The sequence below is a fragment of the Antechinus flavipes genome, chromosome 5 (assembly GCF_016432865.1).
Source record: "Antechinus flavipes isolate AdamAnt ecotype Samford, QLD, Australia chromosome 5, AdamAnt_v2, whole genome shotgun sequence".
NCBI lineage: Eukaryota > Metazoa > Chordata > Mammalia > Dasyuromorphia > Dasyuridae > Antechinus > Antechinus flavipes.
The window spans coordinates 40,093,726-40,121,190 of NC_067402.1; the positions used below are offsets into that span (position 1 = coordinate 40,093,726).

Consider the following 27,465-nt stretch of genomic DNA (forward strand, 5'->3'; position numbering starts at 1 on the left):
ATTTTCCATGGCCATTTTCTGCTCCAATCCTCCATGAAGAATGACACCTAGGAGGAGCTAAGTTAGAATCACTGGATTCCAACCCTGAGCCTGGGGCCATTTTAAGCCTGGGCAATACTGCCCAACTGCTTATCATCTTCACCCCACGCCTCCTTCCCATTTCATAAATCATCCAAAGAACTACACTCAAACCTCCCATGTTCTTTGAAAAGGAGATGTCGATTGAAAAGTTTCATTTACCATCCCTTTCCAGACCATAAACCTTCCTTGGCAAATAGCCTCCATCTATATTATTTCCTTTTATTGTAATATAAGCTCATTTTCGTATTTGTATTCCTAGTGCTTTTTAGCACAGTACTTGGTGACAGTAAGTACTAAATTTTTTTTTTTCCATTCATAAATTTGGTTATGAGGTAGATAGAAATCCTATAGAAATGCATTTTAGGACTTTGTCTATAAAAAACTATCAAACACACTTAGCAGCCATAAAACATTAATCTGGGAGTCATAGTCAAGAGGAAGTGGCAACTGAGAAGTTAAGGCCTAATATGTTTTCTGGAAGGAGTGGAAGAGAAAGATCCTGGGCAACAGACCCCAGGAGGCTTTGGGTCCTAGCTAAGTCAGGATATCTGCTCTTCTGTTCCCAGTGTTAAGATCAATAGTTCTCCCCGAGGAACGGGGAGCCAGAGCCTACTGGTGGGAAATATTAAAACCCCCCATTAAGGCAAAGGGCAATCAGATTTGTGTCTGGAGGGGCTGTGGTGTGCGCTGTGACTTCTCCTCTCGCCCCTGGCCTGGAGGTTGAGGCCTGAGAACTAACAAGGCAGTCAGGATCACTTTTCCTCTGACAAGACAATGGTGAGGCTTTTTAAAGGGCAGGACCTGGCTGAGGGAAGACAGAGAAGATTTATACTCATTCTAGAGCATAAATCACCCAGATGAGCAGAGTGAGTGACAGCAGAGCTGGGGAGTAGAGATGACTGAGGGAAGGAATAAGTCCAGAAAGCAGAGGACTCTCATCCCGAGGAGAGGTCCGACCTGGGTCATCCTGGATTGTAAGTTGTCACACAGAAGCCATCTCAAAGTTGCTCTGTCATGTAGAGCTGAGCGGGAACATCGCTGTTAAGTCACATGAAATGTCAACAACGCTTTCAAAGGACTGGCAAGATTCTGCATTAGTCACAACCAGCAGCACACAGAAACAACTCTGTTCCAGGGAATCAGGAATCACTGAAAGCCTCTGGGACATTAGGACAATTACAAAGTTCTCTTCTTTGAATATGTGGCTTGGAGCAGGCTGTGTCTTCACAAGATGAGGGATTAATGCATCTATAACTTATCAGTTGAAACCTAGGTTTTTAAGCAAAACCAAATATAACCCATTTTACAAAAAGAATAGCTGAAATGAGGGTTTGTTACAATCTCTCCAATATCTTCTTGGTCCTATCTACAATTTAAAGGGAGAAAAAGCACACAGATCTTCAAATTAAGAGTACAGGAACAACGATGTCAGGAGTTAGAAAAGAAAGTGAAGTTTTATTATCATTTGCAGATATACAATATATGAAATAAAACCACTGTAGAATTTTGAAAGATATACCCTAGAAACTAATAAACCTAAATTAATCCATCTCTTCAAAGCAGCCAGATTTGCAGTTCAGATTTGGTCTTTGTTGCAGTTGGTGAAACGAGTTTTTAGCATGAAATGGCTAAAAGCTTTTGGATTATGTACTACAATAGACATAGCAGATCCCATAGTCCATCTGTCTTTGGAGCAAATTACATTTATTTACATATTAAGAACAAGTAGTCCACTTATATCTTAGTCATTATACCTTTGATGACTGAGTTTAAACTATACAAGATTTTTCAACTATTATTTCCATACAAGTTCTAAAAGCAACAGCTTCTCGTTATGAGTGCTAACAAAAGATAATCTTGAAACAAAAGGGCTTTTAGAAACATTTAAAGATAAAATGAATCAGTACTCTTGAAACAAAGAAACTGTACATATTTTCAAGCACAACACTGACACACTGGAGCAGTGCTTTAAGTGAATTATCTTTTAATGGTGGCAACTATCTTATATAGATTTAGAATGTCGGACTTCATAATTGCGATTTGAATATGCAGTTGTATTCACAATTAGAACTACGCGTAGCTTTGAAAGCGTATTTCCTTTCTATTTTTGTACATAAATTAAAGTTGACATTGGTCCTTGATTAAGAGAACTATGACTTGAAGTTCTAGATTTGAGAGACACACCGATAAACAGCAGAAGTCACGTACGTAGTCAATGCTGTCACCAGTACCACGTGTGGAAAGGAGGCTGCCGCTCCCAGTGCAAAGACGGGGTCCTCCCCCAAACCCTCGGCTCTTTGGAGGCCGGGTGATCCTTCTTGGAAGGCTCAGGGGCACATCTCGCCCTCCGTGACAATCAAACACGGATGCTTTGGGCCTTTAGCTCAAGAGTAGAACATCACAAAGAAAAGAGGCTTTACATTCATTCTTCTTTGATTTCATGTACCTTCTTTAGAAAGAAAAGAGAATTCTCCCTAAGCTTTCTCTTCACACTGAAGTGGTCAGTCTAACTGCAATGACAAAAGTATTGCCAGGAGAGTGTGGTGGGGATGTAGTACAATTCAAACATTCACCAGCATATTCAGAGACCCCTGAAATGAAAACTTCAAAGATTTTAATCAAACTATTAGATGGAAACAAGATTAACCTTTTCATAGAAGTTATTAGCATCAACAAGTTTTAGCTTTTAACAGAAGTCCACAAAACAGAGACTTGTCAATTATGATTGGTTCTGAGATGACAAGAATGAAACTCAAGCTAGAAAAATAATTTTGCTATTTTAAATAGTGAAAGAAGCTCAATTTAGTTTATACATTACCAATACTGCACCAGTTGGATAAGTAGATTCCTCTAGCTCTCCTATTCCGTTCAGCAGAATCTGGGTTGAAATTCTGGCAGGCTTTAAAGCCAAAAACATCACCATGACTTTGACCTGCATTGTTCTAATTGGGAGGATCCCACTTCCAACTAATGCACTATTTAGAAGATCATTCTGAAGATGGCTGTACCACCAGATTTCAATTGAATGTCACCATCACTAAATAAAGTATAGGATTTGCTTTTTTCTAAAGATAAAAAAAGCTAAGAAGACACCTGGCTGGTGTGGAAAGCAGATCAGTAAAGACTCCAATTCTGAATTGTGGAATCTTCTAGGCCAAGCCGCTTTCCACAAATACAAATTCAGTCTATCTTTTCTTTTTGGACCAGTTTTGGAGCATCAACAAAATCCTTGCCATTATAAATAATGATTAAAAATGTTCCAATGCTTGCAATTGCCCAGAAGAGAACATAGGCCAATGTTTCTGTCCACGTGTCACCTGTTTAGATTGTTAAAAGAAAGAAAATTAGTACAATTTAGTGCTAGATCTTTATCAGTTCAGCACAATTATCCAATCCAATTATTAGCACAATTATAATAATCACATCTAGTCAAAAGTGAATGAAATTGTTCTTTTTAAGATTCAAAACTAAAATAAGTTACATCACACCTCACAAATAATTACCATTTTTAGACGGCATTATAAGAAACTATTTAAAAAATTTTACTTCAAACATAAACATACAGCATCTCACTTTACACAATATACATATTCCTGCAAAATATTAAATCTATAAACTACAAAGAGCCATACCAGGCCCGAGGTAGAAAGGGTCTATTTTCCTAGGCTTCCTCTTTGAAGTGGAAACTAGTATAAAGTTTCTGACCACGAAACTAAGGAAATACATAGACACCTATACACGGGCTGGGGCAGGGCAGGAAGGCTGCCTCCCCTGGTTCCCATCTCCGTATTTTTTCCAGGTACTTCTTCTATTTTGCTCTTTTTAAAACCAACAACTGGTAAAACATGGCTTTGGAGACTAGCAATCAGACACAGTGCTTATAAGAACAGAACAAACCAGTGGCAAGGCTACTGTGCTTTAACAAAATTAGCAATTCCAGAGGCAGGGCGGGATCTTCACCTGACTGGAACTAGAACAAATCCGAGTCTCCGTGGCAGCTGATGGAAGTGAGCTCCCCTCTACAGATCCCTACCCCCTACCCCCACTACCTCTTCTCTCAGTCCTAGTCCCATGCCCCCCTCCCCTAGAGGACTTCTTTACTCTGAAGATCGATTAATTGAAGACTGATCTCCAATCACCAAAGGTGCTCCTCAGTCACACCCGTCATTCTGCCGACACTGCCCCACTCTCACCTGGGCACAATCCAGTCCCTCCTCCCCCTCCCCGTGCCACTGTCCCGCCTCCACGCCAATGCCATGGGGGCCACCTAAATGGCTCCTCCTCTCTCTGCTACACCACCATGGGTGCCTCAGGCATCCACAGGCTGCCCAAGAACCCGTCCTGCTAGGCGGGATCACTGTGCCTCATTTAGTGTGGATTACATGCGCGCGCACACACACAGGCAGGTGGCCGCATGCGTACAACACGACCCACCTACCCCTCCCACTCCTCCACATGCCAACTCTTGTCTGAGGCGGCCCCTGCAGCGCCCCTTCCAAGGCAGCCCTTCTCCCCATCATCCCCCTACCCTGGAGGAGGCCCCCCGCTCCTACCAGACAGGTACAATGGCCACCAGGGGCTCGGCTGGCTCAAGGCTCTCCTTGCTCCAACCCACTCTCCATCCCAACCCATCCTTTGGGATGTCCCCAAAACACAAGCCAGATGATGTCATTTCCTTCCTCAATAAGTACCAGGGGCTTCTTATTGCCTCAAGATCAAACAGAAAATGCCATCTGGCATCCAAAGCCCTCTGTCCCTTTCCAGTCTTACAGCTTATTTCCCACACCCGTCCTCTTAGATCTGGGGTCTGTGGCCTCCCGCCTGTCCCTCCGTCTGACCTCCAGGCCTTCTTCCTTTCTGCCCAGAACATTCTCTGGGTCCATAGTCCCCTCCTAACTACGATCCTATCTTTTACATGAGCCTTTCTGACCCCTGTTGTTTCCAGTACCACCTCTCTTCCCCATTATATCTTACTGAAACTGGAGATGGCCCGTCTCTATGCAGCTGTTTGGTTATTTTGGTTTCTCATCAGCCTGTGAGCTCTAGGTCAGGGACTGTCTTTTGCTTTCCTTTTTTAATCACCAGATCTATACATAGTGTCTGGCACATAGGAGGCACCTAGCAAATGTTTAATGACTTAATGAATACATCAGAGAATATATGCCGCACAATTTAATCAGAAATAGAAAAGTATTTCTGCCAATTTTCTCCTATATGCTTATTTAGCTATAATGGGAACTTCTAAGGAAGGTCAAAAAAAGTTTAAAAGGGGCATTTTTTACAGTTAACTCAACAAATTAAAAGATGTATTTCTAGCAAAATATTAGCACATAATAAAAAATGAATTTTTGACCTAACTTCTTTGAGCAGCTGAATCTTTTTTTTTTTTAAACTACTATAGCTAAACAATAAACCAATTAGATCTTATTAAACTTAGTCAAAACCAGATGCAGCGAAATATATACATATATACACATGTGTATATCCATGGATGTTAATGTGATGATTTAAAGATTTAAGGATGGAATAAGAATGGACTTACCAGCCATAAGCAAACAGATAATGCACATTGAAAAGGCAACAACCATGATAATAGGCAACTGGGGAGAAAAAAAAAAAAAAAAAACACCAAACATTTAAGAATTCTACTTAGCTGGGGCAAGGTCAACTACAAATATTTTATGCCACGCTCCTCATTTCCTCCCTTCCTCCCCCTTAAAAAAGAAATCATAAGAGAATTCAGCCTTGTTAAATCTAAAATCAGTAAACTGACTCCCCCCCCCCCCCTCCCTCCAATCTTTCTATCAATGGGACAAGTAATCCTGGCCTCCAAGGTTTTTTGATTTTGGAAAAAATGGGGATTGGAGGAGATTTGTCCTGGTCTCCTATATAACAATCACACCTAAGTCAAAGAATTGGAGGGTTTTAAATACAGTAAAAGATAAGTTTTCTTATTTACTCTTGATGTACAAATAAATAGAAACTAAAATCCAGAGAGGTTACATGACTTAAAAGCAAAGGAAGGATTAGAACCCAAAATTCTGGGCTTTTCTCCTAGTGTCCTCGCCACAGCATCATTCCAAGTCAGGAGCTTTTTAAAAAGGTTTCCACCATGTTCTCTGTACTACTGAGGCAGTCATAGCTCATCAAACAAGGGAAATGGGACACCGAGCATAAAATGATTTGTTTGCCTCAGTCTCCAAGATCAGAGCTGCCTCCTGGGCAGACTTCCCAGGTGGATGGGATGTGATATGAGGGGCAACAACAGCAACAACGTTCTCGTTGCTGTTCTTAATCAAGAAGGCTGAAAGACTGTTATCAGAGGAGCATTCTTTCCCTTGGATCTGGGTTTCTAAGAGCTCTCTATTAGAATGCAAACACTCCTGGCCAGAGCGGGCTCTTGGACGGCCACTGAAAGAGAGCATCTTGGAGGACACAACCTTGATGCTTATGCCATAAATGGGGGGAGAAAGAAAGAGGCAGAGGGACCAAATGTACACTAAGTGCCCTTGCCAGACACAAAACTTCTTAAGCTCAGCAATAACACATTTGTGATCAATGTGAGCAATTCCTTGCTGGCTGACATCAAAATTAAGAAGCCAACACAATTCCTTTAAGCACATACATCTCTAAACCACAATAAAAATTGTGTAAGAAGACAAGAAAAGCAGAATGAAGCCATAATAAAGGGTTTGAATCATCCCACAAAGGGAATGTGTATACAAGTTCACTTAAGTGCCGATGATGTTCTAAAATCAAGAGATTTTGGCAGTATTCTAGCAGAATAGGAGTACAGTAAAAAACTGAAAAATAAAGATAATTTCCAAAAGAAAAATATTAAATTTTCTTACAGCCAAGAATTTCCAATCCTTTTGTGTATGTAGTGGATTATTGTATTCTACTTCATCCACTGAATAGTTTCCAAGAAATAAGTCTATGGCGTCCTAGAAGAGAGAGGTGGATTAATGCCTTCATAAACACATCCCAAGCGATCCCTTCATTATGTGGCCAACTGGAACCCTTGTAGTCCTGCCCATGGATTCTCTCACATCTCAAAGGCCCACTTACCTGTCGGAAGCCATCTGAAAAGTTGTTTTTGTAGTAGCGCACCAGCGAGTTCCAGCCATCTAATATCAGCCCCCACTGAGTTCTCTTCCCAGTTCTACACAAGAAAGGTGATTTGAAGATTATGTTTTTAACATGTAACATTATGTAGTAAACACTTATTTCTTAAAAGTGGAAAGGAGAAAGTTATGAGCAATAAGACAAGTGATCAATATTGCCATAATTCATAAAGAACTGATATATACATATACCACCATTATCCAAAGTGGGAGAAATATTCAGGCTGCTATATCTGACCTGCTGGCCAACTAGGATCTGGCTAAGTCATGAGTAAAGGAGTAAGTAGGATGTGGACTCTCCAGACTGCCACATATAACGCAAAAAAATTGAAAATCAAAGTAAACATGAGTTTAAAATAAAATCAACAATTTCCTAGCTCAGGCTACGAAGACAAGAAAGACATCTTAGTTCTCCATGTAAAGATGTTTTACCATAGATTCTGATATGGAAAGGTCTAAATAATTCCTATTTTATTTCAAAGGAGATATTAAAATGTAGCAAATATGTGACCTCACAGGACCAAACAGAGTTGTCTTTAGTGTGATGTTTAGCCCTGACTTGCCTGGTAAAATCAGTCTTCAAGGCACCAGTTCCGGCATATTGTTTGGCACAAGCATTTGCATTATCAGCCCATGCTGTGAACAAAAAAAGAGAAGTTCAAATGGCAAACAAAACTCCTACCTACCAAATGAGACTATATTTCAAAGTAACAACTTTCACTTCTATCCAAGAGGCTACCTACCATTTTTGTAAATTTTCTCAAAGTCAGCTTGTTCTTCAATCCTCTGTCCTACGTGCAAAATACCGATTCTCTGGATTCCATACGAGAAAAACATGGTAGATTGAATTTTAAGGAGAAAAGAGGCATATATTTAGTCTCAAAAAAAAAAAAAAAAAAAAAAAACCAAGACAACTAAACAACATCCCTTTTCTCTCTCCCTACTTTTCTTTTTCTCTGTCTCTGCGTCTCTCTCTCTCTCTCTCTTTTTCACAAGAGGATCAGACTAGTACAATTAAAGTTGCTACTTATGATTTACTTGGTTTTGAAGCAATCTGGAATATAGTAACATGCACTCGGGATAAATGTTAATATAACTTGGAAAGTCAGGCTCTATTTGGTTACTTCTCCAAGCTTCAAGAGAAGAGAGAGGTTTACTTTCTTCAAAAACAGAATTTCCCCAGTTAGGCATCCCTACATGGAGAAGCCCTACCTGGAGCTGGGCTTGAAGAGAGCGGCGGGCCAACAGGCTCTGGATCACATTGGTCCTGTCCAGACAGTCCATACAGTTGCTACGGAAAATTCCTTCCTGATTTGTCACCACTTTGCCATTAACGTCCACTAGAAAATAACTAAAACATTTGTGTATAAACATCTTTATAGCTGGACAATTATCTTGTACAAATATAGTTTGTCTTCTGAAATTCCTCCAAGTTTTTCTGAAACAGGAAGCAGTGATAAGAGATGTGGTCTCTGATGGAGAAGCCTTCACTACACTTTGTGGTAGCAATGAGGTAGGAACCCAAGCATAAAAAAGACACTGTCTCCCATTTCATGAGAGATGTCACAAGCATCTAAAAAAGTCATGATTATGTCCCTCCCACATTAATCTAACTATATAAATATCTGCACTATATACTTTGCAGTGAAGTAAGCACTAGAGTTTTAGAAAATTAAATTGTCTAAAAGAAAATTAGAAATTTAATAATTTTAAATGGTAAACTTCACATGTAAAAATCATCAAGTATCCAATTTTTTCTTGTCAACTATTACATATGAAACAAAAGGGTATATTTTATTTATACATCTTTCAATTTTCTAAAAATTATAGAAAGACCAACAGTTGGCTCTTTCTAGACAGTTTAAAAGCACATTTTTGTTTAGTCTTTCTGATGCCTTTTGGGATTTTCATGGCAAAGATACGGGTGTCTTTTTTTTTTTTGGCCATTTCCTTCTCTAGATCGTTTTATAAATAAGGAAACTAAGACAAAGAAGTGACTTGCCCAAGATCACACAGCTAATGTCTGAGGCCACATTTGAGCTCAGGAAGCTGAATCTTCCTGACAGCGGGCCCAATGAATGATGCACTATGGCGCTACCTAGTTGCATGTATGCATGAGAAGTCATAAATTGAAATTTATATACTTTGCAAAATGTTCTACTTATAGTTCTAATTTGAACACTGCAACAACCTTAGGAGGCAGATATGGCATATGTTAATCCCATTTTGCAGATGAGGAAACTAAAGGTCAAACAGATAACTGGTCCCTGGGGGAATATGATCCCAGGTCTTCACAACCCAACAAATTCAAAACAATATTCGTTATGACATGTGTCACTTCCTAAATCTATAATCTGACCTTATAGTTTGCTAACTGACTTCTGAAAGCCTACTAGCCAACTGTTTACACCACTAATTATATTACTATATACAAGGTAATACAAGCTTACCAAAATTCATCTTGAAGATCAGCTACTTGATCCAGCAAAATACTCAAACGATCCCATCTCATTTTACTACATTCCTTGTGGAAGTCAAATGCAATATATCTATGCAAAAGATTAAGATATTCAGAAAATAAATAAAACATTTCTTATTACCCCTGTCACCACACCCATTCCTGAGGAAAAAGGGACTCTTGTCCTAACTTTGCATTCACCCCGGGGAAAGAGTCCTGGATATAATGGGATGCATGTTCCCTCTTTCCTTGTGCATACATATGGCAGAAGACCCGGAGAACCTACAGAAGAAGGCTCGAGTAGAGCCCTCTGGGCCAGGGGCCTCAACCCGTGGGGAGGCCCATGCCTACAGAAAAGAAAGGCTCAATCATCCTGCACGCATTAAGGGCAACTGGTTCTCCTCCGAACAAGAACATTTGAAAAAGAGATGGAATTAAAATATCTACAACAAACTGGATTCAATTTAATCCACCAAGTAGCGTGAAAGGTAGGTTGGAGAGTGCAGAAAGATGGCTCCTATTCTGCAGGAGTTTGAAATTTAATCAGTCAAAGATCAAAATATTTGTTAAAAAAAAAAGTTTCAGAAATCTATGTTGTAAGAGAAAATGACATATGTTTTAGAATTTTAAATGGATATTAGTATACTTACAAAAATAAAATCTAATAGCAATGCTAACTAGTTTTGATTGGTGAAGTGAAGCTAAGAGTGTTGGTAACCAGCTTCCTGTCTGGACCCCAGGGTCACTGGGCAGGTCGGCCCACAAAGCTGCATGATAGCCAGCTCTTGCCTGGGGTGGGGTCTCTGATAGGGAGTCTCCCCACTGCCAGGCCAGCCAGTGTGAAGAAGGACCTAATTCTTCCTTCCTAGGTTTTATGGCATTGGGAAGAGATAAAGAGAAGGTCTTTTTTCCAGAATGAGATGACAAGAGTCCTGCCTCCTTCATAACTAAGGCATAAATGGCTTCTTCAGCTATTTATGTGCATGTGGGAGTTCCCACACAGAAAATTTTATTTCTGTCTTGCATGCCTTCTAACGAGAACAGATATATGCTAAGAATTATATTTCAAATTTTCCCTGAAATATTTTCAAGTGCAAATGATTCTGGATAGAACTCTTTTCTCACACGGTTCTACTACAACGGCTTCTAGGTCCATGACCTGTTTAATTCTCTGTCTCAATTTCAACTGAACTCGCTGCGCTAAGTAAGCCAAATGGATAGTAAAATGTGCTCCACATTTAACAGCCCCTCACATTCTGTTGACTGAGAGGAACACATTCACATTCCGATTCTGTTTGGGGGCGAGGCTGCTAAATTTGAATCCACAGGGGAAAGAGGAGTGAAGAGAAACAAATTACACAAATGGCTTTTTTAGAAATTAGTCTGATTTAACTAAAATATTGGCATTTGCAGGGGCTGATGAAGGCTTTCAAGACAAGCCTAAAGCTCCTAATTTCTGTAATTATTACAGCACCACTTGTAAGATGAGGGCGAGGCTTTGATAATTTTAAATTTAAGTTTCAAAGTCTGAAGCAATGGGAAGTGAAGCCGAGTAAGACTGACTTGTCCAGAGAAGCATTTAGCTCATTAACCAGCTCCTATTTGAGGCTCGGTATTTGTTTTATTCCTACTCAAAATATTTGTAGCTTCTAGTAACTACTATAAAACTCGGGAACGTCTGAAGTACAAATCTTCCTTTCTTCAAGGAAAAATGGTTTCCCATTTATGGGATGTATTACAGGAGTAAGGGCGGACTGCGCCCCCCACGCCTCCCAGCACAGCCGCGCGCCCCGCAGGCACCATCCAGGCAGCCAGTTCTGAAGAAGGCAGGTTCAGCCCCTCCCTACACGCGCACATGGCGCCTCCGGCGTTTATTACGCCTTCTTTGTAAGTAAAAAACATTCGTTAAATGCTCACCAGCCATGCCCCGCACTAGGGGTACGAGGGCAAAGCCGGAAACGTCCCTGCCCAAGGACTTTGGAGTCTACTCTGCCCTAGCACAGTCAATAGCATAGTGTCATCTGATGAGAGAGGGCGCCCCCATCTGGAGGGGAGGTCTGAGGGAGGCATGAAGGAGAAGGAAGACAAAGCTCTCAGGCTTCAGCTTCCGGGCACCCCCACCCCCCGGAAGTGGCTGTCCCTGTGCTGTCCCCTACAAGGGCTCGTCCCTCCGTGGGGAGACATGCCCCGGGACCTCCGAGCACGTGCCCCTCTCTGTCCCTTCCCAGAAGCCTGACTAAAGTGAATTCCTGTCTCCCTCCGCGCACTTCTGACCCCCAGACATTCCACCTCCCCCGCGGGCCCCACCACGGCCCCTCTGGCCGAGCTCAGGCTCCTTGCGCCCGGCCCCGCCTCCAGGAGGGCCTCTCCTCTCGGGCTCATCTCCCTGAGGGACTTCGCCCGCGTGGGCCGGGGCCTCCAGAAGCTCTCACAGGCTCCACCTCTACACCTCTCCTCTGGCCCCAGCCGCTGTGGCCTCCTTAGCGGGAGCCCAGAGCAGCCTCTTCTGCCTCTAGGCTTTCCCTCCTCCTAATCCCCCCTTGCGGTAGGAGTCGCAGCCCGGGCCTGCCCTCTGAGGCCTTTTCCGCCTCTCGGTCGCTCAGTCCCCATGTTGCCCCTTTGCCGCCTTGTCCAGGGGCGGGAACGGTCCCTCCGCCTCCCTGAGAAAGCACCGAGTCCCAGGACAAGGCCGGCCCAGCTGATGACTGGGGCCCCTGCTCCATGGGCCCTCCCTGACCGCGCGTCACTGCTCTTGTTTCAGTATCCCACCACCACACAGCTCATCCCCAACTCAGGGCCTGGACCGAGCGCAGCTCCCTTCCTGGCAAGCCTGAGCCCTCTCCGTGTGGGCCCTGGTGGTGGGTCCCCTTTCCCCTTTTCCCGGAGGTATAGGGAAGGAAACTCGGGGAGACCCTTCCGATGATGACAAAACCATCTTCCTTACAACACAAGTTTCCCCTTCATCATCTAAAAAGGCTCCGGAGACGGGTCTTCTCCCACTTCAACTCTAAGGGCCCCGGAGTGACCTAGGCTGACATGTGGGCCAATGCCAAAGAAGCCCCAATAATGGGATCATTTGTTGAAGGCTCTGATTCTGGGGACCTGCCACCTCCTCAGACACTTACTAAGCACCTACTATGAGAAATGCCCAATGGAAGGAAGCCCGTGGGACACCTCGAATTCGGAAGGCAAAAAACACCAGGCCCTCAAGGGCCATCTCTGAGGCTGACTAGATTAACTCCCAACTTCTCTCATGGAAGGGTTCTTCCTTTGGGCTCTGAGAACTGGGATTGGAAAAATAGAACTATTTCCACTAACTTGTAATTGAAATTTAGTGTTTCCTTCGTTTCTTTAGGGGAGAAGGGAACAAGCATTATTAGTGCTTACTATGAGGAAGGCACTAAATATTACTTATCTTCACAACAACCCTGGAGGTAGGATCTGCTAGAATCCCCACCTGACAGGGGAGAAAACTGAGGGAGACGGGTTATGTGACTTGCTCAGGGAAACAGCCAGCACTATCTGGGGCTAGATGTGCCTTCTGGTCTTCTTGACTCCAGGCCCAGCTCTATCCACTGAGCCTCTGAGCTGTCCCTATTTCCAACATTATTCTGAGAAAGGGTCCATAGTCCCACCTAGACTATTAAAGTGGTCTCTGGCACAAGAGGTGGGAAGCCCCGTGGGCTCCTAGCTGTGGGGGCAGGCCAAGAAGAGGGAACGTCAGTAGCCCGAGTTGCCCCCAATCTGAATGGACCTCCTAATCCCCCTAAATGCTCCCCCTGCCCTCGTGAGTGCAGCATCGGGGTGCCTCCCCCGCCCCGAGCCCCACAGAGATTGCTTTGTCTGCTGGGGAAAGAATGGGCATGGTGCGGCCCAGAGAGACGAGATGGAAACATTGAGCCAGCGGGCACAGGGGCCCCAGGTCACCCCTCAGTCACCCATGCTGGCTAGCGGTGTGCCGACGTGCAGACCACTGCCCAAGAAGTCCAAATGGGGGGCAAGCATGACGCTGTGAGCCTCTAAAAACACCTGTGGGTAAGGAAGGGTTCTGCTGATCTCTCAAAGTTCCACCTTCCTTCTCTAACAGGAGCTAAAATTTGATTTAGAAAAACCAAGTTGCATTGTTATGTCCTCCATGAGACCTTGGACAATGGTATAAAGTTAAGAAATCAACATGAAGGATTAGAAAAAAAAAGCTTTTGTGTCTAAACCTGTTTTTACTAAGTGGGTTCAGGATGTTAAAAAGGCCTAAATGAAACATCATATAACAGAGAGAGCTGAACCCTTATTTCTAAAATCTTTTGCGGGGAGAAGGCGAACTGACAGACGAGGAACCATCCTTTCCCCTTGCTGAACCGAAAAGGAAAGAACAAACACCTGAAGGAAGGAGGGGGGGGGGGGGCTTATTTGTCACACTTGGTGTAAGACAGGCTGCCTCTGCTGCCATGTCTCCATTCCAAGGGTGGGGAATCGCATTTGTGTCATGAAGCTCAGCCCTTCCTAAGATTTCCACAAGGCAAACGCAGACCTCGGGAGTGTGTGTATGCATACAGTGTGAGGCACATGGGTGTTACATGTGTGTGCACATGCATGTCTGTGTCTCCTTCATGGCCCACCCAGGATCTACCAGCAGATGGGCTGCCCTGGACATGTTGCCCCTCCGGCTGCGGGCTGTTCCTCGCCTGCCAGCACATCCGCTCCTGAGGGAGAGACCCCGATCCCTTGTGATCGGTCCCTCCCTGCATCCCCCACGACGCTGCTGTATTTCCCAACTCTGCCTTTTAGGACTTAGGAAGCAGCGTCTGTTCTACCTGACAGAACCCAAGGCTGCGGGCAGTCAATGAGAATGTCTGAAATCTTCCCACTTACACGGAGCTTTCCTTTTTCATTCAAAAGACAACAGCAAAATGAGAAACAAAGAATGACATCAGCAATAGTAATTAATGTATGCCTAAAAATATTCTTTTAGGAATAACTTCTGAATGTATATAACAAAATCAAGTTTCAATTTACATGTACCTGATATTTCCATTTCCCAAGGAGGTTACCATTTTTGCAAATGTCTGTTCAAGTGGCTTCTCTGAGCCCTTCTGGTTAACCTGTGAAAAATTTAAACACCAATAGCTTTCTTTCAAGTTTGCTTAAAAGCAGATGAGTAAGAGTTTTTTTTTTTTTTTTTAAGATTTTCTAGATGCATACCAGATTAATGATGACTTGTTTTCCATAAGTAATTATTTGTGAGTCAAAATGCCTCTGAAAACCATCCATCTGAAGGAAAAAAGGAAAAGAATAACAATTTACTATCAGGTTTGTAAGATTCCTCACAGAAATTATTTCATAAAGTTTTAAAATCCATGAATCTTGTATTTACTTTATATTTACTAAATTAAGGAACTATTTGCTAATTCTAAATTAAGCCTATATTCTAAATCAGGGGTCCTCAAACTTTTTAAATAGGGGGCCAGTTCACTGTCCCTCAGACTGTTGGGAGGGCCGGATTATAATAAAAACAAAAATTTCGTTTTGTGTGCCTTTAACTAAACAAACTTCATAGCCCAGAGTGAGAGGGATAAATGTCCTCAGTTGCCGCATCTGGCCCATGGCCGTAGTTTGAGGACCCCTGTTCTGAATGTTCAAAGAAACATTTCATTAAAAGTTAATAATAGTTAATAAGAGAATTAATACTAGTAACACTACTCATCTTCCACTCAACACCGAATGGTAAATACTGAGCCCACCACTCTTTAGCTCTGAGCTTCTACACAATCTGGAATCCCCAAAACCTAGGCTAGAGCTCTTTGTGGATAACTCTGTGTTGGCAAAGTGCCTTGATCATTTCATTAGATGCTTCCAATTACTATGGGGTGCCAGGGAAGATCCTATTCTTCCACTGTGTATATGTGTTAAGGGGACAGAGAAATGCTCCTCTTTAGGCCCCTCACCTCCCAATCAGACTCTACTTTTCTGGCACTGAGGGGCACAGGTGGGCACCTACCTGGTTGGCCACTTGGTTGATCTGTGGCTTTGGCTTATACTTGAGATTTGGTCTTTGGGACCAGAAAAAGGGCATGGATCCTCTAGTCTGAAAAAACAAAAACAGAAACAGAAATGGGGCTCAGGTGGGTATCTGCTTCCCTTTCTTGTCTGTCCACTTACTCCACCATTTTCCTACTCTTGCTTCCCAGGAGACAATCCTAGGGTCAGAAAGGTCTCCCCTCAAGAGACCTCAAGTTGCAAACATATATTGTATCTAGGATATACTACAACATATCCAACATATAAAGGACTGCTTGCCATCTAGGGGAAGGGGTGGAGGGAGGGAGGGGAAAAAAAAATTGGAACAGAAACGAGTGCAAAGGATAATGTTGTAAAAAAAAAAAAATTACCCTGGCATGGATTCTGTCAATATAAAGTAATTATTAAATAAAAATTAAAATTAAAAAAAAAAAAGAGACCTCAAGTGACAGCTTCATGACAGACTCTACATCGGTGGACCAAGGACCAGCTAGTCTAAGACAAAGTGGTTGGTCACAGGCTTGGCCACAGACACATAAGTAGTGACCGGTATCCTTGAGATCCTAAGGTGATTTATTCATGCAATATTGCTCCAGAGTTACCTCAACAGGTTCCTGGCCAAATAAACCACGTAAGAAACATGAGAGGCATTCCAGCAGAGCCCCTCCTAAATTAAATGCAGTGTGTTCTTAAATGTCAGATGTATCCTTTTTAATAAGGTCTCATTTCAGCTCCATACATTATTTTATATTAGTTTTACCTAGTTCCCAGATAATCTGAAGTAAACCATTTCCTCTAAAAGGAGAGGAGGACAGGCTGTGTCTGGTTTAGAAGAGTCACAGCCCATGAAAAGCTTGCTTTTAGGCATCCTTCCATGAATGTTCAATCTTAGTAACCACAGCCCTAAAGCAACAAGGCACTAAGGGTTCTTGTGAAAGTGACAAAACAAGTATTAATCACAAATAAAACCCGGTGTTTAATTTGCACTGCACCTCTGGGTCACTGAAGTTAAACACAAATTCAAAGTAATTTTCAGTTACTTCCTTCTCTTAGCTATTTGCCCACTGTCACTTCAGCTTTAAAAGGGTCAAGTTGAAACAACAGACACGTTTTCCATCTCCAAAGTTCCCCCAGCCTGCTTTGAGGACTGTGGTTTTAGTGAAAGGTAGGAAGGGGCTGGCCTGCTTCAGTAGCTTTGTTTAGCACGGATTTAACAGGGATAGAACGTACATGACCCTGGGATAAAGCAAAGCTATCTTGTCCCCACCTGGACAAATGAAGCTTTGCTCCCATTGTAGTGCACAATTTGTTCCGTTTCAACAAAGTTGGCGGCATGGCCTTCAGAATCTATTCCTGAATAGAAAAAAAGAGTTAATTAGAAAATAGCCACAGCACCTTGCTAATGAACTCAATTCCAGTCTGAATTACTGGAAAGCTTTAATTATAAAACTGATTTTGAGATATCATTTTATTATAGGTAATACAGTACCTTCATGAGGAAACTAAATTAAAAGCCCCATTTCATCTAAGTCTTAAAGGTACAAACATAATGGACATATTTCCTGAACCAAGAACAAAGAGCCTAGCAAAGGTTCTTTAGTCATTTGGGACAAGGAAGCGAGGCATTTGGAATATGGCTGGTTTGACTTATCTGCCCAGCCCCAGAGCTTAGAAATGGCCAGAGGGAAGCCACAAGAATTACAATGCTTCAACACCGCTATGGTGGCTCTGACTCTTCTCTGCCCACTCAATGACAGGCCCCTTATCGCTCTGTCCTCATGACCGGCAGGGCCACGGCTGCCAGACTGGGCTTGTCCTTCTGCTCTCTCCCCTCCCAATCCATCAGCTTCCTCACTCTGACCTGGCCACACAGCTCTTGGCTGCTTAGACCCTTTCAGGGGCTCCTAAGTCTATCATTCCAGATCCTCCATACCTGGTATCACCTTCCTTTTCAATTTAACCCAAATTACTTCCCTCCATGGACCTGACACTCCAGACAAACAGGACTTCTCACCACCCCTGCTACGTGGTCCTATTTTGCCACTTGTGCCTTTGTTTACATTGTCCCATATATGCTTGAAATGTTCTCCCCATCCTGCATTATGAAATAACTATAGTAGGAATTACACATACTTAAAATACTCGTAGGTTTAACTAGGTTTAACTAAGACATTGTCAGTCAAGTAATTCATCAGATTACAAACACCTGGGATGGGAAAACATGTGTTTGAAACAAAAGACCATTAGGTGATAAACTATGAGAAATAAACAAAATGAAAAGGGAGTCCAAGAAGGGTGTTAAATTAGTGACAAAAATCAGAAGTTAGAATCATTATCAGTGATTTTTTGATATTATTTCTAAGAATGTATAACATGACTTATTTTTTCCTCCAGAATGTCTATTTAAGAGAAAATATTCCAGCAAAGGAACCCTATTAACAATACTAGTAAGTTACCATGTTCCCCAATCTGCCACTCACTAATTATGAACCTGTGGAGCCAAGTTCCTTTTCCTTTCTAGATAGCAATGAGCTCATCTTTTAAATAAGAGGTAGCTTAAGTAAGCTAAAGCCCCTTCTAACTCTCTTTAATGGCACACAAAGGAAATTTTGCTGGAATTTTAAATACTGTCATACACATAATGTCCCAATAAGGATGAAAAGTCATGGCTGGTCTGTTATGGGCACTTCTGGTGGGAATACCCACCAGGGTGAGTTCCCAGGACACTGAAGCATTAGAGAAGAGACTTAGATACGATCGAGCTTTCAAACAGGGGGAAACGAATGTGAAATAATTAACAAAACCCCGGACCTTCCCACAGTGCACAGAAAGCGTTAGTAATGATGGAAGGGTAAAGCAGTTCCTTTCCGACGTATGGCTGAATTCGAGGAGAGTGATTCTAGTTCTGAGTCTGCTTTCATGCTCACAATAAAACACAATAATCCTTCTCTTTTAAGAGTGAAGGGAAACCTACAGTTGAATAGAGAAACAAGTGGGCATTTATTAAGCTCCTCTTGTGCACTAGACACTGAGCTGAAGATACAAAGACCAAAGAAAACTTCCTGCCTTCCACAATCACAGGAGATCTGGATGTGGAACTAACCCTAACCCTGATCCCTAGCCTGTCTCTGCTGCCCTGCCTGATCTCACCACCAGGGAATAAACTTCCTTCTTGCTCTTCCTCTCCCTTTCCCCCCAGCTCCCCTACCTCCTTTTGTGGGCTGCTTCCCCCTTTAGATAATAAGATGAGCAGGCCCTCTGTCTCCATGATGCCTAGGCCATAGCAGGCACTTCATAAAGGTTTAGGGGCTGGATTGGAGAATTTACCTAATTATGACACTGAAGCCCAAGATAAGTAACCAGAGAGTAACCATGACAACAAAAACAGGCTAAATCTCACAAGTTAAATTCGTCACCTCTAATCCCAAAGTTCCACTGAGGTTTGCTCCCTGCTTACCTCGGACGTAATAGCGCACTCCAGCTCGGAAGCAGCTCCTCCTCGAGATGAGAATCCAATCAAAATACTTTCCATTAATGGAACAAGAGTGCATAGTGATAACTTAAAGCATTAAGAAAAACACAAAACAGAAATGACACATGAATGTGTTCAGGTTTCACCCAAAGATAAAAGGTTAAAAAATGCAGATCTTTGTGACTCCTTAGACAGACTCACAACTCTAATTTCCTGTTTGGGATAAACATTTCACGCCTATTTCTGAGAAGCTGCTGGGCTTTTCCCCTGAAGTTCTCCGAGGGGCGGGTGAGCCCAGGTGAGCAAAGGACAGAATCTTACATGGATGCCAACAACGGGCACAGCTTCTAGAAGTACAGAACCATGTCGGCAGGCCAAAGGCCAGCTTAACGGAATTGGAAGAGTGTTAGCAACTGAGAACGGCCATCCCAGAGCGAGTCCTCTGGCCACTGCGTCTCCAGAAAGCACAAATGGGGAGGGAGAAGAGCGCTGATCTTTGCCATTCCTGGATAGCACCAACCTACCCATCAAATCACAGCGTTTTGTTTTTTAAAGTGTTCAAGTAAATTAAACCATGCAGCAACAAGGAAATGTTAAAGAACCTAACAACTAATAACTATTTCAAAAATATTATTTAGGGGAGGTAGTGTTTTGAGTTTGTTTTTTTTAATTGTTTACTGATTCACAAAAAAGAAAAATAAAGTCAGCGATTAGGTAAATCTGTACCTCCAGAATATCACATTTTCCTAATCTGCGTCTAGCTCGTTTATCTGTATGCGATGGCTACTATATATTGTTTGCTTTAAAGGAGAAGGTTTGAGCAGGGGAGGAGATCAGTAAGATGCAACACTGTCATCTTGCCTAATATCCTGTCTAGCTCTCTAGAAGAGACTAAGTTAACAAATTTATCAAGGAAAGGAGCCCTACTTTGAAAATCCAGTTGCCAGCTCATTAGTTCCAGCACATCCATTCAGGAAAACGTGAAAGCAATTTTTAAAAGAAAAAAGTGGATTACCCAACATGAAACTAAAAATAGAAAACACATCTAGCTACTGAGCATGAAAAATATCAACCAGATCACTACCACACACTCTAAGACAAAATTAAATTAGCTACAACAGCTGGTATGAGAAAATGAGCAAAGCAAATGAAAATTTAAGGAGCAAGCACTAAGACAGGCAAGAAAAAGAAATTTAACCTAGGTTTTCTCTGTTAAACAAGAAGCATGATCTCCATGTATATAAACACATGTATGCATATTTATATATAAGCGGGAGAAAGGGAGGCAAAAAGAGAAAAGCGGGGAGGAGACAGGGACATTGACAAGAATGACAGAGAGAGAACTCTAGTTCAAATCCAGCTTCAGATGCTCACTAACTGTATGACCCTGGACAAGTGACTTAAAACTTGTTTGCTTCAGTTTCCTCATCTGTAAAATGAGCTAGAAAAGGAAATGGCAAAACCAGTCTAGTATCACTGCCAAGAGAACCACAAACCGGGTCCCAAAGTGTTGGACACAATGAAACGACTGAATGACAACAATTCAAGTCATTTACTAACCATGTGATCTTGCCAGGTCACAAACTCTCCGGGTCTCAATGTTCTCATTCATAAAATGAATATGATAATGTTCTGCTGGGCTGAAAAAAGTTGGGGGTGAAGGAGTGGAAGAAGTAGCTCTTTGGTTTTATTTTTTTTTCTGACAAGTCTAGATGTTTTTTCCCCCTAAGGAAATTGGGGGGGGGGGGGGAGGGGAAAGGGAGGGAAGGAGTAGTCTTCAACTAAGATTTTTCTAACTTTTTTCAAGACTTTCTCTATAAATACCCACAACTTTAATAAGATCTCCAAATAAGATCCAGCCCCAACTATACTTATATTTATTTAGGACCCTACTCTCCAATTATGCATGTTAATGTTCCCCCATTAACAGAACTTTCTGATGTCAATTCAACATAATTACACTGAAAAATTGAGATATTTTCTAACATTTTCTTTAAACGGATGATGGGAATAAAAATCTCTACAATGCTAAAATTCTCACAATCATGTAAGGATACATCCAAATAAGACAGGGAGAGCAAATCGATGGACCTGAAAGTTTAAAAATAATGATACTTTAGTCATATTTTTAAAATGTAACACAGTAGCTCAATTTTCAATATAGAGATTGGCACACAAATAAAACAGAATGGCTGTATAATATTTATACTTCTCTCTTCCCTTCCAACTTCCCTGCATATTATTAGAGAACATACCCAACATGCTGTTTACTAGTCAAATCACTTTTATCACTACAGAAAAAAAAAATCCATTAAACAATTAGGTATATATTTCTAGCCTGAGAATATCACTTTCCCCCAACATTTGTTTAAATCTGAGTGAGAACTCAGACTATTCACGGTCTCCTCCGAGGGAAAGGTTTTGGATTCAACATGAGAAAGGTGATATAGGGTCTTTTAAAAAATGAAATCCTTAGGGCCAGCTAGGTGGTGCAGTGGATAGAGCATCAGCCCTAAAGTCAGGATGACCCGAGTTCAAATCTGACCTCAAACACTTAAAGCTTCCTAGCTGTGTGTCCTGAGCAAGTCACTTAATCCCAAATGCCTCAGCAAAAATTAAAAAAAAAAAATTAAGTAACACTTTCTTTGCTACTTTTAACCTATAACCACAATCTAAAAAAGAAAAGTTCCCCTCTTGAAACTCAGTCTCCACCCATCCTAACTCTGTTACCATCCTCCTCTACAGCCTCTACGCTTTATGGCTGTCTGCCTTGCAGCCCCAAGACTAAAGAGATATAATGCTACAATATCACGGTAACTGTGGCTGTTACCAAAAGCCTCTTGAGCCAGAACTAAGTCAGTGCTGACCCAAGAGAGGGCACAGGTGGCTTTCTAGTGCTGGCTCAGTGTCTCCATTTTCTCGCCCTTCCTTGACTGTAACTTCCCATTTCTAGAATACGTAAGTCCACTGCTGGGGTGAGAAGATTCTGGATAGAAAAACGTGAGCTTTCAGCAACAAAATGGTTGCACTTGATGCCTTGAGTTGGTGCTTACTTGTGATTTAGTAAAGGAAAAGCTAACTAGTAACAGAAAAAAACCTTGGGAAGTGAAATGAGGTTTGTTTGTTTTCTTACTAGTACCACAAAATCCAAAGAAGTTAAATATGCTATTATAGTAACTGATTATACTTAAAGGAATATCCCCCTTTCCCCACAAGGCCTTCCACTCATACTCTACAGATTTATGTCCTCCTGCTACTCATCTTTTCCTGGAAACTTTTAAGCATCAGTTACTATGAGTGCTCCGCAAGATGACTGTGAGGTTACAAATGTTGAGCTAATTACAATCATAGCAGCCATTAAAGTCGGAAGGGTTGCAAAGCTAGTTGGAAGAAACTCTAGGGAAGCCTCTGATCCAAGGAATGATTTTCAAAATTCCCAGGTGGTGATGTTCAATGGAATTCCTGGTCCTAATTAATTGGGCTAACAATGTTAAAAATTCAGATTCAGATAGATTTTTCAATTGTCTCAAGTCTTGATCAGTGCTTTATAGAGCACTGGGCCTGGAATCAGGAAGAAATGAGCCTGGATAAGTCACTTGACCTGTTTGCCTCCCTCCCAAAATAAAGTTAAAATAGAAATAATAAGCTTTAAGAGATTCTAGTATGAACCGTTAGCCATCTAGAAAAGGAGATTCCTTTTATGGTCACTGAGTTCTTATTATCTTTAAAGTTCATCCACTTAAGTCCAGCTCTGATGGCTCCTCGTGGAACAGAGGGAACTCTTGAGTTTGGGCCCCAGCTTCAGGGCCTGGCTGACCAGGGCTGTTCTACAGCAAAGGCAGCATACAACAACTTGCAGAGTGGAGGCTTCCCTTCACCCTGAGAGACAGAACTACTGGTGCCATCATTAAGAAGGCTGACCAGAAGCAATATCTTGTAGTCATGAAAATTCATAGAAACCTATCGCTATCACCGAGGTGCTAGACAGAGCACAGTCCAAGGTCTGATTATTTAGACCAACATAATCAATGATCTTAAGAAGAACCAGTAGAGCTTAGGTCCCACACTCATCACTGATATGTTACCAATGGAATGGACCGTTTTTTGTTTTGTTTTTTTTTTTTAATCAGAAAAATGAAACAATCAGACAAATGTCTCTGGATATACTGAATCAGTTTTGAAAGGTGTTTTATAACTTCTACAAAGGATACTACTGTTTTGGATGAGGGAGAGCAATGAGAACTGTCCTTTTGGCCAAATCTCTTTCTTGAATAGCTCAGAATTTGCTAGTGAGAGTTTTCCTTAGAAAAAAATTGGCATCCAGGCAGCTGTACATATGGCAGCAAAGCAAGCACAAAACCCTTCTGACCACAATTTTCCATTTAACCGGTCAGTTATCATTTGTACATTCCACAGCACAATTACAGAAGGCTCGTTTGTGCTGATGTCTCTATACAGAGAGCTTGATCAAGCTCTGGATGGCACAGTCTTGCGACATTTCCACTGCCAAGTAGATAAATACAAACCATGTTCTGAAAAATGCAAAACCAAATTCAATAAGTATCAAAGGGTTTTATTCTAAAATTTATTTCAAGGGATATTTTAAAATTTATTCTGTCATCTACTGACATCTACTAATTAGAGAAGAAAATAAACTCACACACAGAATTTCTGAATGAGAAGAATTTGTGAAAACAATTAATTCTTCAGCTCAGAAAGATTAAAGCTGAGAGCAGATGTGCCGATTTTTTAGCTTTAAGAATGAAGTATATTTAAAATAAATCAAAGACAAATTTATTAGCCCACATTGTAAAGTGGAAAATAAACTTAAAGAACTTGTTTCCATAATATATTAAGGGTTTGAAAAGAATTGAAAGAAATTCATAGAACATCGATTATTAAAGGAAATTATAGATACTTGGGGTCAACAGTAGAGAGAGCAAGCATGCCTCAGGTCATTGTCAAAGCAGAGAATACTCAGCTAAATGGTTCACGGGCCAGACTCAGTTTCCCTTTTATTCTGCTCTTGAATCTAGATTCTACTGAGTTCACCAATACTGGAAACTTACTATTCTTTTTCCAGTGGTTACATAGTATATTTTCCCCATTACTTTTGACATTAAAGAATACCCAGTTTCTAAGGTAGACCATATTCTATGTATTAGATATGAGGGTAACAGACTTTATTTACTGACCACCTTAGAAATATGTTAGAATTATTAACAAATATTTCTAGCATGCGTTACCTCTGGTTGAGCAGATAATTCTCTAAGAAGATGACCATTCCATACAAATCGCTGATCTGCCTATTAGAAAAGAAAGTGTCATAAAATGAAGACCAGGTATGAATAATCATTTAATAAATAAAAAACTTCCACAATTATCTATTAGTACAATGGAAATTAGGATTGTTTTTTAAAAAGTTACAGTGTTAAAAACATCTTCACGGTTAAAACTCTGAAGATGGTTCCTCAAAAAAAAAACCTTAAATTTATCCTGAATAGTATTTTATCAGATAAAGGACAGTCTTCCTACAAAATGAAAGCAAATTTTTTAGCAAATTATTTAACCAACAGTTTTAGCTACATGTAATATGGACAATAAGTTTTATATATAACTTAAAATTCCTATCAGTAGTATTCTTCCTAATTGGTAGTAAGTATAGCATAACAAAAATCCAGAATTCCGAGTGGCTGTCGGAAGTCCTCAACAGACTTAACTAGATTAAGAGCTCTAAATTACATTTGAAGTTTAACAAACTGCACTATGAAAAGATAAGTTTATAATTACTTCAAAGGTAAATGTAGGAAGAGCCATATTATGTAAGGTCATTATGTAAATATAATTATGTAGGCTTATAAAAGAAAAACTGGAAATGGTATTATTAGATTTAATTCCCAGGATGTATTAAAAGATATATTTCTGGTAACTTCCTTTCATTTCTATGAAAACAAAAATAACGAGTAGTATTCTCTTCTAAATGGCTACCTACATATTCATTTTACCAATCATCCTTACCTTAACTATATAAAATAAACCAATCATGACAGAGAAAACTGCTATCAACAAGAAACTTACCCTTTCCAACAGACTCATTTCTTGAAATTCTGGACTGGTGTTAGATAACCGTTGTAAAGTATGTGTCAGATCATATGTTGTTGAAAAGTAAAACCCATCCATGCTCAAGATATGGTTTATCATTGAAAGGAAGGTTTTGTTGTCCTGTAACTGGAGAAAGGGATGAATAAAATGAGATGGCTCTCATTATGCCTTAAGGAAGAATGTTTCAACAGGAGGGAAAGATATTTAAATAATTTTTTTTTTTAAATTTTAAATTAACCACTGCTAGGTTAAAAAACTGCTAGGGATCTTCTGGGAAAGTGACAGCTTTGCTTCTTTCTCCTAGAAAGGTAGGTTAAGAATCCTTTTATATTGTCCTCAAATGTGTTTTTATTCTCAACAGCAAAAGGCTTCTTTCCTAAGAATGGAAGAAAGGTCTTATTCGTTTGGTCTGAGTTAACAAAAGAGAACTTTGCCTTTAAATGCACAAATGAAAATGTTTACCAATTCCCACTTCCTATTTAACTATTTACTCCTAGTCATTTTAACTGTTCTTCCTAGTATTAATGTTTATATCAGAACATTTACAAGGACAGCAGAAGATATCAATGGTATTGAACAAATGTCATCCCTTATGAACCTGGCAACAATCCTTCCTGGGGTAGGGACTATAGGTGCTATTTCTCTTTTCTTTATGAAGAGGATGAGGGTCGGACTTGCCTATGGTTCTTAATTGCTGAAGACAGAATTCAAACCCAATGCTCTTTCCTGGGCTGCACCAACTCCAAGTCCCACACTTCTTCCACTATATCCACTCCCTACTTAAGTCCAAGTAGAAAGCATGATTAAGACCATGGAACACCAAGGGACCCAAATATGAGACAGAGATGGAGAATGCTGCCCCATAGAGGGAGCATGAGTGCTTCTGAAGAGCCAGAATTAGGGCAGCTTTCTCATTTTTGCTCCTCCATATTTTTCCTTTTGATTAGGGCAAAGTGGTTAAGAAGGAGGGCTGTGTGGCTCCTGATGGGAACAGATAACAGAGGCAGACAATAGGCCTTGCTCTGGGCTCTGCCCACACAAATGGGGCAGTGGTACCTGTCATGAATTGTGAAGCACTTTCTAAGCGGCTCAAGGACCCCAAAATCCTCAATGAACCTCTACCCACATTAAACAGGATGCCATTGCTCACAGAACTGAGCCAGAAAAATCTGACATAAACACTCCTATCAGTCACCCTCATCCTTTTTTTTTTTTTTTTAAACCAAATGATTTATCATATCCTTTTACTATACATTTTGGATTAGGAATCATCTTTAAAAGTTTTGAGAGCTGAACTTTAAAAAAAATTTTTGCTCTTATTTGTGTCGTACTGAGTTGATTCTTTCTGTTTTAACATAAGTAAGCATGCCTCTCTCTTGCCTTTAATATTTCTTTCTACTTATTATGGGGAACAAAAACAGATGTCTAACTCATGTGACCAACAAGATGATGGAGTAGACGTTTTATCTGATCTTTATGTCCGCTTAACTCGCTGAAAAGTGCAAATACACACAGGAGATAAAGCTGTTTCAGCTAGGCCATCAAGAATCCTAATGGCAAACTCTAAGACATGCAGTGGTTAAATTTAACAATGACTGTGGCAGTCCACAAACAATCCCGAGAAAAGACCAGAGGCAATTGTGAATAACACAAAGCTATTCTGCACCATCAGAAGCCACAAAAGGAAACAGAGCAATGTGTTGTGAGGAGCAAAAAGAAGCAACCCCAGCTAAAATGCTCTGCAAACCTGAGCTTAACCATTATAGGCTCCAGAAAAAAAGGAAAAGCAGGAAAAAGGACAGAAGAAATTTTAAAGAAAACTAGACCTGAGGAAATGGTTTGCTTTTCAAAAACCCTGGAACAACCGAAATACAAGGAAGATAAACAAATGCAGTGACCACAGATAATGTCTAACAACAGAAAAAGCATGAAGCATGAAGAAGCATCTGAAAAGGGACACCAGAAAGCGCTCTCAGAAGTCAGAGTGGAGAAAGGGGCCTGAAACCTCAGGAACTCCTCGGCTTCCAGGGGACCGATATTCTAGGATGGGGCGAGCAACTGCAGAGTCTACAGGAGAATGAGAGGAGGCGAAAGAGACAACGGGGAAAAGAAGGGGAAGCTTCTGTCTCGAAGTGAGAGGGCTGCCCCGAAGGTGGCCAGAGAGGATCACGCCAGGGGCATAATCTGCAGGGCTCTGCTGGTTAGAGCCATGG

General features: G+C 41.2%; 1 protein-coding gene across 1 annotated transcript in view; it reads right to left on the reverse strand.

Moving 5' to 3' along the window:
* Window positions 1-1,509: 1,509 nt before the first annotated feature.
* Window positions 1,510-27,465, reverse strand: part of SACM1L (SAC1 like phosphatidylinositide phosphatase) — a 52,746-nt gene continuing 26,790 nt past the window's right edge. The window contains exons 5-20 of the mRNA XM_051963222.1: window positions 25,229-25,378; window positions 24,397-24,456; window positions 21,208-21,241; window positions 19,136-19,237; window positions 16,946-17,031; window positions 15,659-15,745; window positions 14,863-14,931; window positions 14,683-14,762; window positions 9,656-9,754; window positions 8,418-8,556; window positions 7,949-8,018; window positions 7,769-7,841; window positions 7,150-7,243; window positions 6,933-7,025; window positions 5,624-5,681; window positions 1,510-3,398 (exon numbers count right to left, since the gene is read on the reverse strand). Coding sequence (XP_051819182.1) covers window positions 3,262-3,398; window positions 5,624-5,681; window positions 6,933-7,025; window positions 7,150-7,243; window positions 7,769-7,841; window positions 7,949-8,018; window positions 8,418-8,556; window positions 9,656-9,754; window positions 14,683-14,762; window positions 14,863-14,931; window positions 15,659-15,745; window positions 16,946-17,031; window positions 19,136-19,237; window positions 21,208-21,241; window positions 24,397-24,456; window positions 25,229-25,378 — 1,431 coding nt within the window. The 3' untranslated portion in view covers window positions 1,510-3,261. The remainder of the gene's footprint in view (window positions 3,399-5,623; window positions 5,682-6,932; window positions 7,026-7,149; window positions 7,244-7,768; window positions 7,842-7,948; window positions 8,019-8,417; window positions 8,557-9,655; window positions 9,755-14,682; window positions 14,763-14,862; window positions 14,932-15,658; window positions 15,746-16,945; window positions 17,032-19,135; window positions 19,238-21,207; window positions 21,242-24,396; window positions 24,457-25,228; window positions 25,379-27,465) is intronic.